The sequence below is a fragment of the Microtus pennsylvanicus genome, chromosome 5 (genome assembly GCF_037038515.1).
Source record: "Microtus pennsylvanicus isolate mMicPen1 chromosome 5, mMicPen1.hap1, whole genome shotgun sequence".
Taxonomy (NCBI): Eukaryota; Metazoa; Chordata; class Mammalia; order Rodentia; family Cricetidae; genus Microtus; species Microtus pennsylvanicus.
In genome coordinates this window covers 25,271,207-25,287,622 of record NC_134583.1, presented here as the reverse complement: position 1 = coordinate 25,287,622, position 16,416 = coordinate 25,271,207, and the positions used below count along the sequence as shown (strand labels likewise).

General features: G+C 39.2%; 1 protein-coding gene across 1 annotated transcript; it reads left to right on the top strand.

Annotated features, from left to right (window-relative positions):
- The first annotated feature begins 12,944 nt into the window (after positions 1 to 12,944).
- On the top strand, positions 12,945 to 13,744 carry LOC142850729 (small ribosomal subunit protein eS6-like). The gene has a single exon (XM_075974647.1). The coding sequence runs from the start codon at positions 12,967 to 12,969 to the stop codon at positions 13,714 to 13,716; it is 750 nt and encodes a 249-aa protein (XP_075830762.1). The 5' UTR covers positions 12,945 to 12,966; the 3' UTR covers positions 13,717 to 13,744.
- Positions 13,745 to 16,416: the final 2,672 nt, after the last annotated feature.

The following is a 16,416-nucleotide window of genomic DNA, read 5'->3' as shown; positions in this document are numbered from 1 at the left end:
CTGCCTCCTCCCCGCCACCGCCTCCCATTTCCCCCCTCCCCCGATCAAGTCCCCCTCCTCATCAGCTTGAAGAGCAATCAGGGTTCCCTGACCTGTGGGAAGTCCAAGGACCACCCACCTCCTTCCAGGTCTAGTAAGGTGAGCATTCAAACTGCCTAGGCTCCCCCAAAGCCAGTACGTGCAGTAGGATCAATAAATAATGTTTTAAAATTGGGTTACATAACTGTAGATTTACATATGGCTTTTTCATATATCCTTCATATGGCTCATTCTTCCTTTTACCCTTATTCTCCTATTCCACAAGTACCCCTCCCCACTTCAGTATTTTCCCTCTCTACTTTGAATTTCCCAGGTTCTGTCTACCAACATTTAAGGCATCTCACCCCTGCTCAAATGACCCCTTATAGGTACATAGTTTCCATAGGCACTCCACATTAAACACACACAACTAAATATTTGAAAACAGAAAGGACAGAGACTACATGGCATTTGTTTTTCTGGGACTAGGTTACCTCACTCATATATATGTATATATACATGTATATATACATATACATATATATATATATATATAAATATATATATATATATATAATCTATTTACCTGAAAATTTCATTTTACAACTGAATGAAATTCCACATTTTAATTTTCCATTCATCATTTGATGGACATCTAGTCCAATCCATTTCCTAGTGATTTATTGTGAACAAAGCAGCAATGAGCATGAATGTGTAAGTACCTCTGTAGTAGGATATAGAATACTCTGAGTACATGGCTAAGAGTGATTCAGCTGGGTCGTGTGTTGCTACTAGATCTGTTTTTTTGAGAAATCACCAGACTGTTTTCCAAAGTGAGCACAGTAGTTTACATTCCCGTCAAGAGTTACCATCCACACTACCATCTGTATTCTTTATGTTTTATTCTTCTTTCATATATCATATCCTTGCTGCAGTTTCCTTTCCTCCACGCCTTCCAACTTCCCACACACACTTTCCCTCTCCCCCAGATGACAGATAAGGATCTAACTCCATTCTTCTACATGTAGCTAAGCAGATTGTCCAGTATTATTTTTGAAGATCTTGACTGTAGACTGAAGTTTCTGTCCCATCTGGTCCCATAGTTGTTCAGTCAAAAAAAAAATCCACGGAGGTTTATATTAATTATAAACTGTTTAGTCTATTGCTCAGGTTTATTACTGACTACCTCTACAATTTAAATTAATCCATAATTCTTAACTATGTTTAGCTATATGGCCTGGTATCCTTTCTCAGTAAGGCATTCTTATCTTGTTTCCTCTGCATCTGGCTGGTGACTGCATCTCTACCTTTCCTCTTCCCAGAATTCTCCTAGTCTGATTGCCCCACTTATACTTCCTGTCTGGCTACTGGACAATCAGTGTTTTATTAAACCAATATGAGTGACAAATCTTTACAGTGTACAAGAGCGTTATCCCATGGCACTTGACATTTCTTCAGTGTATATTTCTCACATCTTTAGCACTTGGACAGATTCATTTTTTAAGTCTTTATCTTCTATTCTATTGTTGTATGTATCTATCTTTGTGACACCACGGTATTTTTACTATTATGACTCTGTGATAGGTGTGATGATGCCTCCAGTCATAGTCTTTTTATTTAATATTGTTTTGGCTATCCTTTGTCATCTATGCTTCCATATACATTTTAAAATTGTTTTTCTGTCTTTAAAAAACTGCCCTTTACAAAAGGAATTTTGATTGTGATTACACTGAATTTGTGGATTGCTTTTGGTAAATGGCTTCATTCAATAATATTAATTCTTGCCGGGCGGTGGTGGCGCACGCCTTTAATCCCAGCCCTCGGGAGGCAGAGACAGGCGGATCTCTGTGAGTTCGAGACCAGCCTGGTCTACAGAGCTAGTTCCAGGACAGGCTCCAAAGCCACAGAGAAACCCTGTCTCGAAAAAAAAAAACCAAAAAAAACCCCAATATTAATTCTTGCAATGCATGAGAAGTCTTTCACCTAGTATCTTCTTCAGTTTCTTTCTTAAATGTTTTGATGGTTTCATTATAGAGACTGTTCATCTCTTTTTAAAGGTGTTCCTGAGATATTTCATTTTTTTGTAGCTATTGTGAATGTCATTCCTTCCCAATTTATCTTTCTATGTATCACTGATATGTATGAAGGCTGCTGATTTTTTTTGTGTTAGTTTTGTATCCTGCCACAATGTTGAAAGTGTTTATCAGTATAGAATATGCTATTTTTGACAACACTGAACATGGGGGATACTATGACCTGAAAATAACAGAAAACCAGTGGTTCAAATCAGGGCTGACTGAAGACCAAGAGCCAGGGTGAAGAAGTCCCTGATTTTCACTTTTGCTCTTTCCCACCACAGTGTTTACACAAATAGATTTTTCTCCTACTGTTTAATCCTTATTTTGTCTAAAATCATCATTCCTCTTTTTAAAAGTCTTCTGAATAATTTTAGCCTTGCTTTTAAATAGAACTAATGGTATTTTAATTAGAGTCTTCTTAGAGATGAAAAAGAAAAAAGGAAAGAAAAACCTAATGAGCATTACTTGGTACTTCCAGAAGTTTCTTTGCAGTGTTCATAGGAAGTGCCAGCCTGCTAATGCTTTGGAAAGTAGGCCATCTATTTTCATCATAGGCTGTAGACAGGAAATGATTTTCCCCCTGTTGAAAGTGGCTCCCATCAATAGAGAACGTGGAGAGTAATGACGTTTCGGGGAAACATCGATTCCACAGAGAGAACACCATGGCCAGGGAGCAGGGTGTAGAACACTCAGCCTACAGAGAAGTTCACAGAGCTGCTGGGCGCATAATAGATTCTCAATATTTTTTATATAAATGAATAAATGCATTCTGTGTTATAAATAGACCAGAATGAATGTGTGGTATTGAAGGGAAAGAAACTCTGTGGGGAAAACAAATTATTTATGACTTTCTGCAAATTGATCCATCAAGACTCTTTGTGAAAAGTAATAAAGGTTCTAAAAGAAATGGGGATGTCCATCAGTCTGAAGAAGTGAAAAATAATGAGAAACGGAAGGATCCAGACTACATATAAACAACTGAACTCTAAACAGGAATGGGAAAATTTTGTTACCAGTTCTTTGGTGAGAGTGAATAATGGAACCTACTGACTTGTCACGTCTCTACCTCGTCCAGCAAGGAAGAGGCAACACCCAGAGTCTTCCATCAGCAGTTTTATTCAGGACTTTATTCACAGCAATCTTTCTCCTTCTCCTTCTCTTTCTCTTTCTCTCTCTCCTCTCTCTTCCCCCCCCCTCCTCCCCTCTCTCAGCCCTTAAAAAGGCACGGGCTGCCAACCCCGGATTGCCAGGTGGGCACTGCCCATAGGTCCACACATATGCAAGCAGCTGACAATCATTGCGTGATCACAACATAAGTCAGCTCTTAGCCATAATTAGGAGCTGATTATCAGGTGTGGCTCCACGCTGCTCTCTACACTGACTAGTCTGTGATTTTTCCCTCTTTGAATTAGTCATACTTATATGCCACATGCATTTATTCTTTGAGTCATTCCTTAACTGTTCCCTTAACAAATACTATTTGAGTAGCATATAAATACTTGCCACTCTTCTAGGAACTAACAATACAACAAATGGACAAAGTACTTAGATTACATGCCTTTGTAGTACTTCTGAGAATGTTTATAAGTAATAGATAAATATATAATATATGTGGGGTTAAACGTACAATGTATCAGGGGTTATACACTGAAAAAAACAGCAGAGTATGATGCAAGGGAAGACTATATACAAGTATGGTCCCACATTCTGTAGAAAAGATGTATTGCTAAGTAACATCCGAAATAATGTCAAAACGTGGCCAGGAAGTGAGTCATACAGATATCTTGTAGAATTACTCAGCAGAAAGAGCCACAAATGAAAATGCATAAAGGCAGATTGCTCCTGCTAGAGCAGTGTGGCTGGGGCACGGTGAATGAGGAAGAAAAGAGGTAAAATGTGAAACCATAGTTGTTGTAGCAATACATTCTAAAGAGGGCAAATATCCTTTTAAGTGAAGGTGTGATCTTTTTTTTCTCCAAAATGAGAAGGGAGATCATTGAGCATTAGGTGGTTCTGACCATAAGAAGCAGATATATTCTGTGCATCAAAAAATATTGTAGATACATCAATGGAGAGGGCAACATTATAGACAAAGAGAAAGTGTGGAAGACACTCTAATAGTCCAGACAGCAGCCAGTCGTCATTTAGCTCAGTGGAGGCAATTCCATGGCTGAAGTTTGGATAGGTTTGGAAGATAGATGGTGTATGTTGATAACAATTGGATATAAGACTTGGAGCAATTGCGTGCAGTCACAATCACTGCAAATAATTAGATTTCTCTAATTAAAACAGGGAAATATATGTGGTCCTACTAGTGTGGTGCTGTGTAGACCATTAAAAATAGGAATTAAGTCTGAAGACATAAATTTGATCATATTAGTGATAGTTGAAGATGTTTTCAGATATGATGAAAGACAAACATACATATTTAAGGAGCTAAGTGACTCCCACAATGATATTCCAAGAGATGTACCCAGAAATACAGCATTAAACACCGGAAGACTGAAGAAGACAATGGAGGATAATCTTCATAGCAGTTGACCAGAAGCAGCACGTATTCTATATAAGAAACCCCAAATCACATGTCACCGGATTTTCATCTGAAGCCATGAAGGTCAAAAGTACTGAATGGAGAGAAGCGTCATTCATGAATCAATGAAAGGGTACTTCAGGAGTTCAAGGTAAAATAAAGATGCTCAGACGAATGAACATGATGCAAGCATATCCACTCTTGCAGACCGACCAAAGACAATTCTTTGAATAGAAGAGAAATGATGTAAGAAAGAATCTTGGCATCTAAGCCATGAAGAAAGAGATGAGTGTGGAGAAGCACAGGTATACACAGCCTGTCCTTTCTCTCATACACTTAATAAATCATAACTTAAGAACAAAACAATATAGACTATTATAATTGTTGGGACAATGATATTTGCTGAAAAGATAACAATACCTAAACAGGGATGATAAAATGTCAATACCAATGGAGTAGTGTTGCACAGGGACAAACCACAGCTAACACCATGGAAGTAAGGACAGATGAAGACATAACTGTACACACCATAAGAACATAACTGATTTTGGACAATCTGTTCAATGGAGTGAATTAAAATATCAAAACTCTCACACATAAAAAGTATGAGCTCAGAGAATTATATTTATAGAAACTCATTTAAAATTTGATATAAATAGATGCAACGTACGGGGTTGTAGAGAGATATAGCATGTAGACATGAAAATAAAACAGGGCTATCAATACTAACATCAGAAAGCAGAGCCTGAAGAGAAAAGACAATTACTGGAGGCAGAGGGACATGGCATTATTATAAAAGGATCAACACACCAGTGAGGCATGGGGAGGAGTTTAAATGTATATGTGTAAATAAGGTCTTGAAATATATGAGCAAAAACAGAATAGTCAAGTTCATGACATAGATGAGACCTTCTGATCTTCCCACAGAGATTGATAGACCTATTAATTGGAGAATTATCCTTATCATGAAAGCTCTTAACAATGCAATTGGTCACATAACTCTGGTTGGCATTTGACAGCAATTTCCCCAACAAAAGTAAAACATAAACCCTGTCCAGAATATCATAGATTATTGTTGTTGTTGTTGATGCTAAAACAGAGTCCATCATAAATCTTGACAGAAACCTTACCAAACAGATATTAATTAAATCAAATAGAGTTGCAGATCAAGATGAAATATATCTTGAAGCATGGCTGCAGCAAACATGAGGTTTACTGATGAGAGCAACAAACATAGCAATGACTGCAAAATCAACAAGCTGACCAACAGAGCCATGGTAAAGGTCTACCACTAAACACACAAACACACTCAACTCTACTTTTTTGGACAAAGTGGAAGCCGTTTAATGTAGGTAGGATTACCCTTTGATCAAATAACATCACATTTTTGGCAAAAAATCACTCAAATAGATTATGAAACTAACATAAACCATAAAGATAGAGAATTTCTAAATAAAATACAAGGACAACATTTTAGACACAACAGCAGCTTCAGACTTCAGAGAGCTGATCAATGAGAAGTAATGGTGATTTGCCTACCACATTAGATGAAAAGACAGATGGGAACAATGGGGAACTTTTGGAAACCATTTATCTAACCAGGAGCTAGTATCTAGAACGTACGAGGAGCCCCGCCAGCTCAGCAGTGGTCTGGCATATCCAGTTAGAATAGTAGCCCAAATCTGAACAGTGTTCACTGAAGAAAAACATGCAGATGACAAAAACTCACATGGAAAGTATTGTTTAGCCTATGAGCCACTAGATAAATGGAATAAAACCCTGCACAGATACTACCAACCTGTCAGGATAGCCACAACCTAAGCAGCAAGTCCCGCATGCTGGCAGCGGCAGATGGACAAGAATACCCATAGCATGCTGGTGGGGGCAGGGAGGGAACCCTCTGTGGAAAACTATTTGGAGACTGCTTGTAAAATGAAATGTGTGTATTTCCACGCATTGCCTATTTTCCAGTAATTGCACCCTGGCTACCTATTCGGGGGAACAAAAGCATATTCACATAAAATCCTGAGCCTGGTCCCTTTTAGTGGCTTGATTTATAATAATTCCTAAAAAGAATCCGGGCAGGTAGTCTTCAGCTATATCCATGCCATGGGAATTACTACAGGAGATGGGTAGGATTAGTTTAGTTTTAAAGGAGCAAACTGGATCATTGAGGTGGTGCAATGGGCAGCATCTTAGCTATAATGTAGACACATGAAGCTACACACATGAAAAAATACAACTACTTCATGCATGCCCAACAAATGGTTATAGCGACATCAGTGCTTCAGTTGTGACCTTGTTATGTGCTGTAGTGTGTGTTGTGACCACTTGTGGAAAGCGGGTAAAGTTCTCTTTTCTGCTCCTCTCCTGTTCCTTCTTCTCCCCACCCTCTTCTTTCTGCCCGAATTTCAGATATGGCCACAGCACCCAAATTTCTTGTATCCTATTTTGATGATGTATAAATTTACAAAAACCTACAATAACTAAACAACTAAAGCTAAGAATGTAATTCTGGGGTTTGGGGTTGTTTTGGTCAAGAATAATTCCTGATTCTCTAAATTGTAGCTGATCTGCCCTATGCCAGTGTCTAGGTGACTTTAAAGTGGCCCATCTAGGTGTCTCAGTCAGGATTTCTATTCTTACAATAGAACACCATGACCAAAAGTAATTTGGGAAGGAAAGTATATGTCAGTTTATAATTCCTTAAACCATTCTGTCACTGAGGGAGGTCAGGGTTGGAACCCAGAGGCAGGAGCTGATGCAGAGGCCCTAGAGGGGTATTGTTTCCTGTCTTGCTCCTATTAGCTTGCTCAGCCTGTCCTCTTACAGCACCCAGGCCTACCATCCCAGGGCTGGCACTGTCCACAGTAAGCCTGGCTTTCCCATATTGAACATCAATAATAAAAGAAAGAATCTACTATAGGCCTTCCCAGAGGCCAGTTTGGTAGAAATTTCTTAACTGAGGTTTCTTCTTCCAAAATTACTTGATCTTTTGTCAACTCAACATGCAATTAGTAGCCACAGATGGCTCAGTGGACAAAAGTACTCTTTGTTAAGTCTGACTGCCTGGCTTTGATTCTTGGGACACACAGTGTGGAAGGGAAGAACTGGCTTCTGAAGGAATGTTTTGTACTTTGACCTCTGCCCATGTGTTGTGGCATATGCATGCCTACTTATCTACCTACCTACCTACCTACCTACCTACCTACCTACTACCTACCTATCTACACCCCACATTCTTTTGAGTAAATTTTCGAGGGGCTAAGGAAGACAGCTCAACAGGTAGCATGCCTGCTGTACAAGCTTGGAAATAAAGTTCAGATCCCAAGAACCCATGTCAACTCTGGGGCTGTGGTGGCCTGTAATCCCAGGGCATGGGGAAAGAAACAACAGGAAGTTCACAGAGCAAATTGCTACATGGACTAGCTGAAATTGCAAGCTCTCTATGTAAAGGTGAGGAGCAAGACTGAGGAAGACACCTAATGCCAACATTGGGCCTCTAAATGTACACAGGAGAATCTACATGCATAATCAGCACACACGCATGCATTCATACCACATACACTCAATTGAACATCTTCATCCTTACATTATGATTACATAAACTTTAACTTTTAAACCTGAAAAATTCCCTGTTTTTAATGGAAGCAGAAATTAAAATGGAAGAGGACAAAACAAGTTTGTGAAGGTTACTTTAGTGAGATCTGGAGTCCTCTTGATTCATGACTGAATTACAAAAACAACAGAGAGGAGACAGGGATTCTTAGTTAATAAGCACCAGCCTGAGCAAGTTGAGCAAACATCTCCATTTATTTCTAATGATCACCAAAAGCAGGGTTGGAGTAATGAGGATAAGCATGATGTATTGAGTCACTGTCTCGTCTCTGCGTCTTCCTGGGAAAATGCAAAAACACAAAACACGCACTCCAAAGGCCACTGAAATCCCCTTAGAGAGCTCTTTCATTGCGCTGGGAGACAGGAAATGACTTAAATAGACTTTATAATATTCTTAACAAATAAATTACCTTGAGAGCTGAAATGATATAAATCTTGAAGGCTATATTCTGAGAAAATGTTGTGGAGAAGAATACTTTGGCTGCAGATCTTTTATCTAAAAATAAACAAAGACAGCAATTACTCACCACCCTTTGCAACACAGAGCCTGTACAGCTCGCTCTCTCTCTCTCTCTCTCTCTCTCTCTCTCTCTCTCTCTCTCTGTGTGTGTGTGTGGGGGGGGGGCGGTGTATGTGAATTTTCTTTCCTTTTTAATTGTTTGTAGTATTTGGGGGGGTTGTTTGCAGCACCTTTCCCAACATGAAAACAGTCCTTCGACACAAATTTAGCTACTTGTGTTTCCATGAGCAAGACTGCCTGGTAGAAAACAAAGAAGATTCAGTCTTGATCACAAAGTCATATGTCTGTCAAATCACTTTTCCTTCTTGTCTTCTTTTTAGCAGGTTTTTTTTTGTTTTTGTTGTTGCAACTAATTATTTATACATATAGCCATTCCATCTTTTACATAGATGCTAGACCTGTACCAAATATCTTTGCTTAAATTCCAAGGAATCCACAAGGATGGCCCCAGCTAAGACTCCTAGCAATAGTGGAGAGGACGCCTGACCTGGCCTTTTCCTCTAATCAGATTGGTGACTACCCTAATTGTCATCATAGAACCTTCATCAAGCAACTGATGGAAGCAGATGCAGAGGTCCACAGCCAAGCACTGGGTCGGATCTCCTGGAGTTCAGTTGAAGAGAAGGAGGAGAGCTTATATTAGCAAGGGGGGCGGGATCAAGATCATGATGGGAAAACCTCCAGAGACAGTTGACCTAAGCTAGTGGGAGCTCATGGACTCTGGACTGACAGCTGGAGAGCCTGTGTGGGACCAAGCTATGCCCTCTGAGTGTGCATGACAGTTGTGTGGCTTGGTTTGTTTGTGGGACCCCTGACAGTGGGACCAGAACTTATCCCTGGTGCATAAACAGGCATTTTGGAACTCATTCCCTCTCCATGGTAGGTTATCTTGCTTAGCCTTGATACAGGAAGGAGGGATTTGGTCCTGCCTTAACATGATATGCCAGACTTGATTCCCCATGGGAGGCCTTACCCTCTCTGAGAAGTGGCTGGGGGGTTGGGTAGAGGAAGTGGGGGGAGTGGGAGGAAGGGATGGAAGGGAAACTGTGGTTGATACGTAAGATGAACAAAAACTTTAAAAATTATCTTTCTTATATTTATTTTACATTTTGCTTTTGACCACATCCAGTCTCATTTATTTTTCTTGAAGCCAATGTTCTGTCTGACCCTAATTTGTTTTCTCTAAATGTGTAAAATGCCGTCTTCCATAAACCTTGGCTCTTCTTTCAAGAGTGGTTTTCTTCATGTGTGAACGACACTAATGTCACACTTCCCTCAGGCTGTAATAGCAAGGTTGCATCTACTGGCTTATTTCTGTCAGTTCTGGAGAACAGAAGGAACCAAACTAAGACAGCGGTCAGGCTGAGCTCTTCTGAAGGCTCATTGGTGGAGTGTTTCCGGCTTGTCTTCTCTCCTAGTGGTTGCTGACAACCTGCATCATGCTTGGTTGCAGCATCATCTCTGCTATCTTCATGCCATTGTCATTTTGTAGGCTTCACATACCTCTATATTACCACCAGGAGTGGTTTGAGATAATGATGATCCAATGGGACATAATATTAACTTGGCCATGTCTTTAAACCCAATTCCAATTATGGTCATGTTTAGGCTTACCAAAGATTAGGGCTTGAATATATAGGAATATAAACGAATATATATTTGTATGTTCACAAATATAAATGAATACACTCTCACACATATTTGGAGGAGTTGGGTCAAAATTTAACCCACCGTGGTGCAAATGTCCTTTGACTCATACAAGGAAGGCTGTGACAATGGTGACCATGTGTCAGCAAACAATGATCACACTCAGTTCTGAGAACAGGGACATGCTTTATCATAGCACATAAAACTTTTCAATGTTATAGCCGGGCGGTGGTGGCGCACGCCTTTAATCCCAGCACTCAGGAGGCAGAGGCAGGCGGATCTCTGTGAGTTCGAGACCAGCTGGGTCTACAAGAGCTAGTTCCAGGATAGGCTCCAAAACCACAGAGGAACCCTGTCTCGAAAAACCAAAAAAAAAAAAAAAAAAAAAAAAAACCAACAACAACAAAAAACCTTTCAATGTTATAAAAGCAATTTTAAGGAAATAAATAATTATTAATCTTTTAATCTACAAGGCTATGCCAACTTGAATATAGAAGAATTAAATCAAGCCAGAGTTTAGCACAATTCACATGTTTATTAGAATAATGAGGTCTTTGCTTATTTCTGTATGGGTGGATCCTACTACATATGATCCTAATCCAATAAGCACAGCCATCATCTCCTAGTGATCTAATTTCCTTCTTTAGAAGAAAAGTTTTTTTTTACAAGAAGATTCTTATAGCATTATTTTTATAATATTTTATTTTCTTAATCATTTGGTTATGAATACAATATAGTTTCATCTAATCCACTCATCCTCATTTTTTTTCCTGCCCTGATTCCACCACCCCTACTACCAGCACTATTTCTTCCTAACTTCATGTGTTCTTCTTTGTTTTCTTTTTCATCTGCTGGGGATACAGTATCTGTACGGGTGTAGGGGCTCCTGTTGGAGGATGGGTAACCTTAGGGGTCACCTATGAAGAAAACCGACTCCGCCTCTCCCAATAGCCATCAATTTCTAATAGCCCACTAGCTGAGGGAGGGTCTTCATGACCGCATCCCTCATTTCATGCTAGGAGCTTGACCTGGTGTGGTCCTGTGTATGTTGTCACAACTGTTAGGAGTTCATATGTGCACACTGCCCTGCTGTGTTCTGAAAATAGTTTCACTGTGGTCATCCAGCCCCTGCTAGCACTAAAGAATCTTTCATCCTTCACTTCCACTTTCATTCCTGAGTCTCAGGTATAGTGGGTGTGGTGTAGATGTCCCATATAGGACTGACTGGACACACTTGTCTCTGCATATTCACTGTTGTGGGTCTTTGTTGATTACTATCTACTGCTCAAACAAGCTTATCTGATGAGGGCTGAGAGACATACTAATATATAGATACAATGGTTGATCATTAAAAGTTGGTTTAATACTGCGTCCATTCAAAGGATATTAAGTTCCTTGCTAAAGACTATGACCAATTTAGTCACATGTTCTTGGCTCTAAATCCAATCACAGTGCCAGGCATGAGTTCTGTCTTCTAGACTGAGGATTATATCCAAGCAGAAAGTGGCTGGTTGCTTTTCTAACATTTGTGTCAACATTGCACCCTGGACATCTCCTGACATGATTGCTTTAGCAGTTTTCAGGGTTCCCAGTTAGGCAGGACTGATGACTTTTCTCTTTAGGAGAGTGTACCGTGCCTTCCAGCACCATGATACTTTTATTGTTGAGAAAGTCTTATCTAAAAGTAAAATTATAGTATGTCACTTTCAAAAATAATATCAAAATAACAGAATGGCTATAGTTCACCTTAGCTATAAGATAAGTGGGTTCTATGTAAAATGTTTGTTTATATTTAAGCTTTGCTGATACATACAGCTGAGTTGATTTACTTCTTCATTCATTATTTTAAGTACAACAAAGAATTTCTTCTCCTTTTAGTCATAACCAGGTGATTCAATTTGTCTTCAGAATTATAAAACATGATACTTCTCTATGCAGTATACTCAATGAGAACTCCAAGCACGGATGAGTGTCCCAATGAAGGACATATATTTCACTTCCTAAGGGAAACACCGAAGAGAAAGTTGGAAAGCTTTATTCCTTTTCTTCCTGTGATCAAACATCTTACAAAACAACAACTTATGAGAAGAGGAGTTTATTTAGGCTGAAGGTTTGCCATGGTAGGGAAAGCATAGTAGCAGGAACAGGAGGTTTTTGGTACCAACATCTTCAAAGTGGACAGGAAGTGGGGCTGAGCTATGAAACCTCCAGGCCCATTCCCACTAGACTCACTCCATCCAGCAAGGCCCTACCTCCTAAAGGGACACAACCTTCAATCCTAGCACCTTTAGCTGGGGGCCAAGTCTTTAAACATACAAGCCTGTCTAGTCTTCTTACATTTATGCTACAATAAGGTAGAAGCTCACAAACACTACCTTGTGTAGTATTTTTAAAAATTTACTTTGAACTGACTCCTGAATGTATTACAAAAAGGACTAAAAGTCTTCTGACGTTTTCAAAAAAATATTTTATATTTTTGTTTGTGAGCCTAGCCTTTAACGGCTGAGCCATCTCTCCAGCCCCGTGGCGCCTCCTAGGCAGTCGGCTGTGCGAGGATGAAGCTGAATATCTCCTTCCCTGCCACTGGCTGCCAGAAACTCATCAAAGTGGACAATGAACGCAAGCTTCGGACCTTCTATGTGAAGCACATGGCCATGGAAGTGGTTGCCGATGCCCTGGGTGAAGAGTGGAAGGGTTACGTGGTCCGAATCGGTGGCGGCAATGACAAACAAGGTTTTCCTATGAAACAAGGTGTCCTGACCCATGGCAGAGTGCGCCTGATGTTGAGTAAGGGGCATTCTTGTTATAGACCAAGAAGAACTGGAAAGAGGAGGCGCAAATCTGTCAGAGGATGCATTGTGGATGCCAATCTGAGTGTTCTCAACTTGGTTATTGTAAAAAAGGGAGAGAAGGATATTCCTGGACTGACAGACACTACTGTGCCTTGTCGGTTGGGACCTAAAAGAGCTAGCAGAGTCCGAAAGCTTTTTAATCTTTCTAAAGAAGATGATGCCTGCCAGTACGTTGTCAGAAAGCCTTTAAACAAAGAAGGTAAGAAGCCCAGGACCAAGGCACCCAAGATTCAGCGTCTTGTGACTCCACGTGCCCTGCAACACAAATGCCAGCATATTGCTCTGAAGAAGCAACAAACAAAGAAAAACAAGAAGGAGGCTGCAGAATATGCTAAACTTTTGCCCAAGAGAATGAAGGAAGCCAAAGAAAAGCTCCAGGAACAGATTGCCAAGAGGCAAAGGCTGTCCTCGCTGAGAGCTTCTACTTCTAAGTCTGAGTCCAATCAAAAATAAGTCTATAAGGGTAACAAATAAATGATCAGACCTTCAAAAAAAATTTATTAGCAAATTGCTAATTGAACAAAACAATGTGTTTCATAATGGCATTTCACACACATATATAATTACTATATCCTGCTTTCTCTCCCACAGTTCTCCCACCTTTACCTCCAAGCCTTCCTTCCATTTTCACATAGTATCTCCATTATTATTTTCTTTAATCTTTACTGTTACATGAATACATATAAATATACAATTACATGCTGCTAAGTCCAGTTCATGTTGCTTACTTTTGTATGCTTTTAGAGTTGACCACTTAGTATTGGATGGCTAATTAGGGGCCTATCCTTGGAGAAGAATGGTTCTTTCTCTTTCAGCAGTCATTAATTGCCTACAACTCTTCATCTAGTGATGGGATTTAGTGAGATAACCCTATTCATATTATCATGTTGACTAGTATTGTCACTGTTCAGGTCTTTAAAAAATCTCTTGATTTTTTAATCCTAGTGTACTAAAAATATAACAGTGATCTACAGCCTTTTAACCACTTCTACAATCCTGTATTCATTATATTGCATTTTATAACAGTAAAGAAATGGAAACAGTTATACCAGAACCACTTGTTGAAGATACTTTTTCCATTTTATATGTTTAGCTTCTTTGTCAAAATCAGGTATTCATAGGTGTGGGGGTTAGTATCAGGATCTTTGATTTGATTTCATTGGTCTTCCTGTCTGTTTTTATGCCAATATCAAGCTGTTTTCATTACTGTAGCTCTATAATAGAGCTTGAAATCAGGGATGGTGATGCTTCCAGTTGTTCCTTCATTGTGCGGTGTTGTTTTGACTATCCTTGGTTTTTTGTTTCTCCATATGAAATTTAGTTTTGTTCTTTCAAGTTCTGTGGAGAATTGTGCTGGGGTTTTGATGGGCATTGCATCATTTTTACTATGTTAATCCTACCTATCCATGCGGATTGGTGATCTTTCCATTTTCTGATATAGTCTTCTATTTTGTTCTTCAAAGATTTAAAGTTCTTGTCATACAAGCCTTTCACTTGTTTGGTTAGAGTTACCCCAAGATATTTTATGTTGTTTTGGCTATTGTGGATGGTAATGTTTCCCTGATTCTTTTTTCAGCCTACTTATTGTTTGCATATAGAAAGGCTACTGATTTCTTTTTGACTTAATCTTATGTCATATTAGATTACTGAAGGTGTCTATCAGTTGTAGGAGTTCCTGGCAGAATTTTTGGGGTCACTTGTGTATACTATCACACCATAGTGAAAGTGACACAAGCAACATGGAAATGACCAACATGGGATTTAAGTTCTATGCTACATGATGAAACCTATACTTAACATTATTATCAGGCCAAGAACCTAGGATTCAATGTGTCATAGACCCTAGATGAGAACCCATTACTATTTGCTGAGTGGACACAGTCATAAATTGATTCTTAATGACTTGTCGTTATTTCTATAGTCAATGCAACTCTCATTTGAGAAGCTTTTATTGACAGTAAGTGGTGACTAACATAGATTCACAACTGGCCAAAGCATAGAGAATAGGAGACTGACTGCAGTGCCTAACCCTATTGTGAAAGAGGAGGTGGAAAGAGTTTAAGACCCAGAGGTGTTGGGTTTCTTCAGGGAAATTGTCTCTGGACATAGCAGGGGCAGAGTGAGCTCATAGGAGTGTCCCAGCATATGCAAGATCTGTGTAAGCCCAAGCAAGACAAAATTCTGACATGGAGGTCTGAGTTGGGCATGAAATTCCATTCTTAGCTGGGGAACTATCAGTGATGGTTAGCTTCTGAGAGGAACAGTTTTCTCTAACAGTGTAGGCCCTTCTATTACTAACAAAATTTCATTACCCCAACATGTGGTTAGACAACCTCATGTGGGATCATAATCCACAATTTTAGAAGCCAAAGTACCCAAACATCATAAATTTCTAGCTAATTGAATTCAAATATACTGAAGTGAGTGTATTAATAGATTAAGGCACCAGAAGTTTATTTGTAGAAGTGATTAATAAAGTTACCAGAAATAAAATAAAGAGATGAATGAAGAAATCAGTTTAGAATCTTGAGAAGAAAGCCAGCAATACAGAAGATAAAGCTAAAAGAGTTATGAAAAAGCCAGCAATACAGAAAAATGCATCAAGGAAATTGAAATGAAAGAAAGCCACAATTGTTGGAATAAAAATCTCAATGAACTAACTAAAAATATAAGGAAATTATTTCCCCTAGACCAAAATAAGCAGAAGAAAGACTACCAGGGATAGAGGACAAAGTTGAGGAAATATTTCATTTAAATATTAATGAAGAAAGAAATCAAGTATCAGCATCATGTATAGGACACCTGAGACATAGCCAAATGATTAAATACAAATATTAATAAATCAATATGGCAGAAAAAGGAACGGCAGTAAAATAAGGCCTAGGAAAATCAATACAATGAAATTATTACAGAAATACTTCTAAAGAACGAGAAATGAATACCTAAACACAGGAGACATTATACATGAACTCTATGTAAACATAGACATATGACACACACAGTCAAGATGCCAGAGTTAAAAGCAAACAGACAACATTAAGAGCTTTATTAAGAGCTGTAGCACTGATTTTTTTCTTCTGACCACTCCATTGCTGTCTTGGGAGAGATGCAGTACTGGCCCAGTAACCAGTGAAATGAAATAAGCAGAAGAAT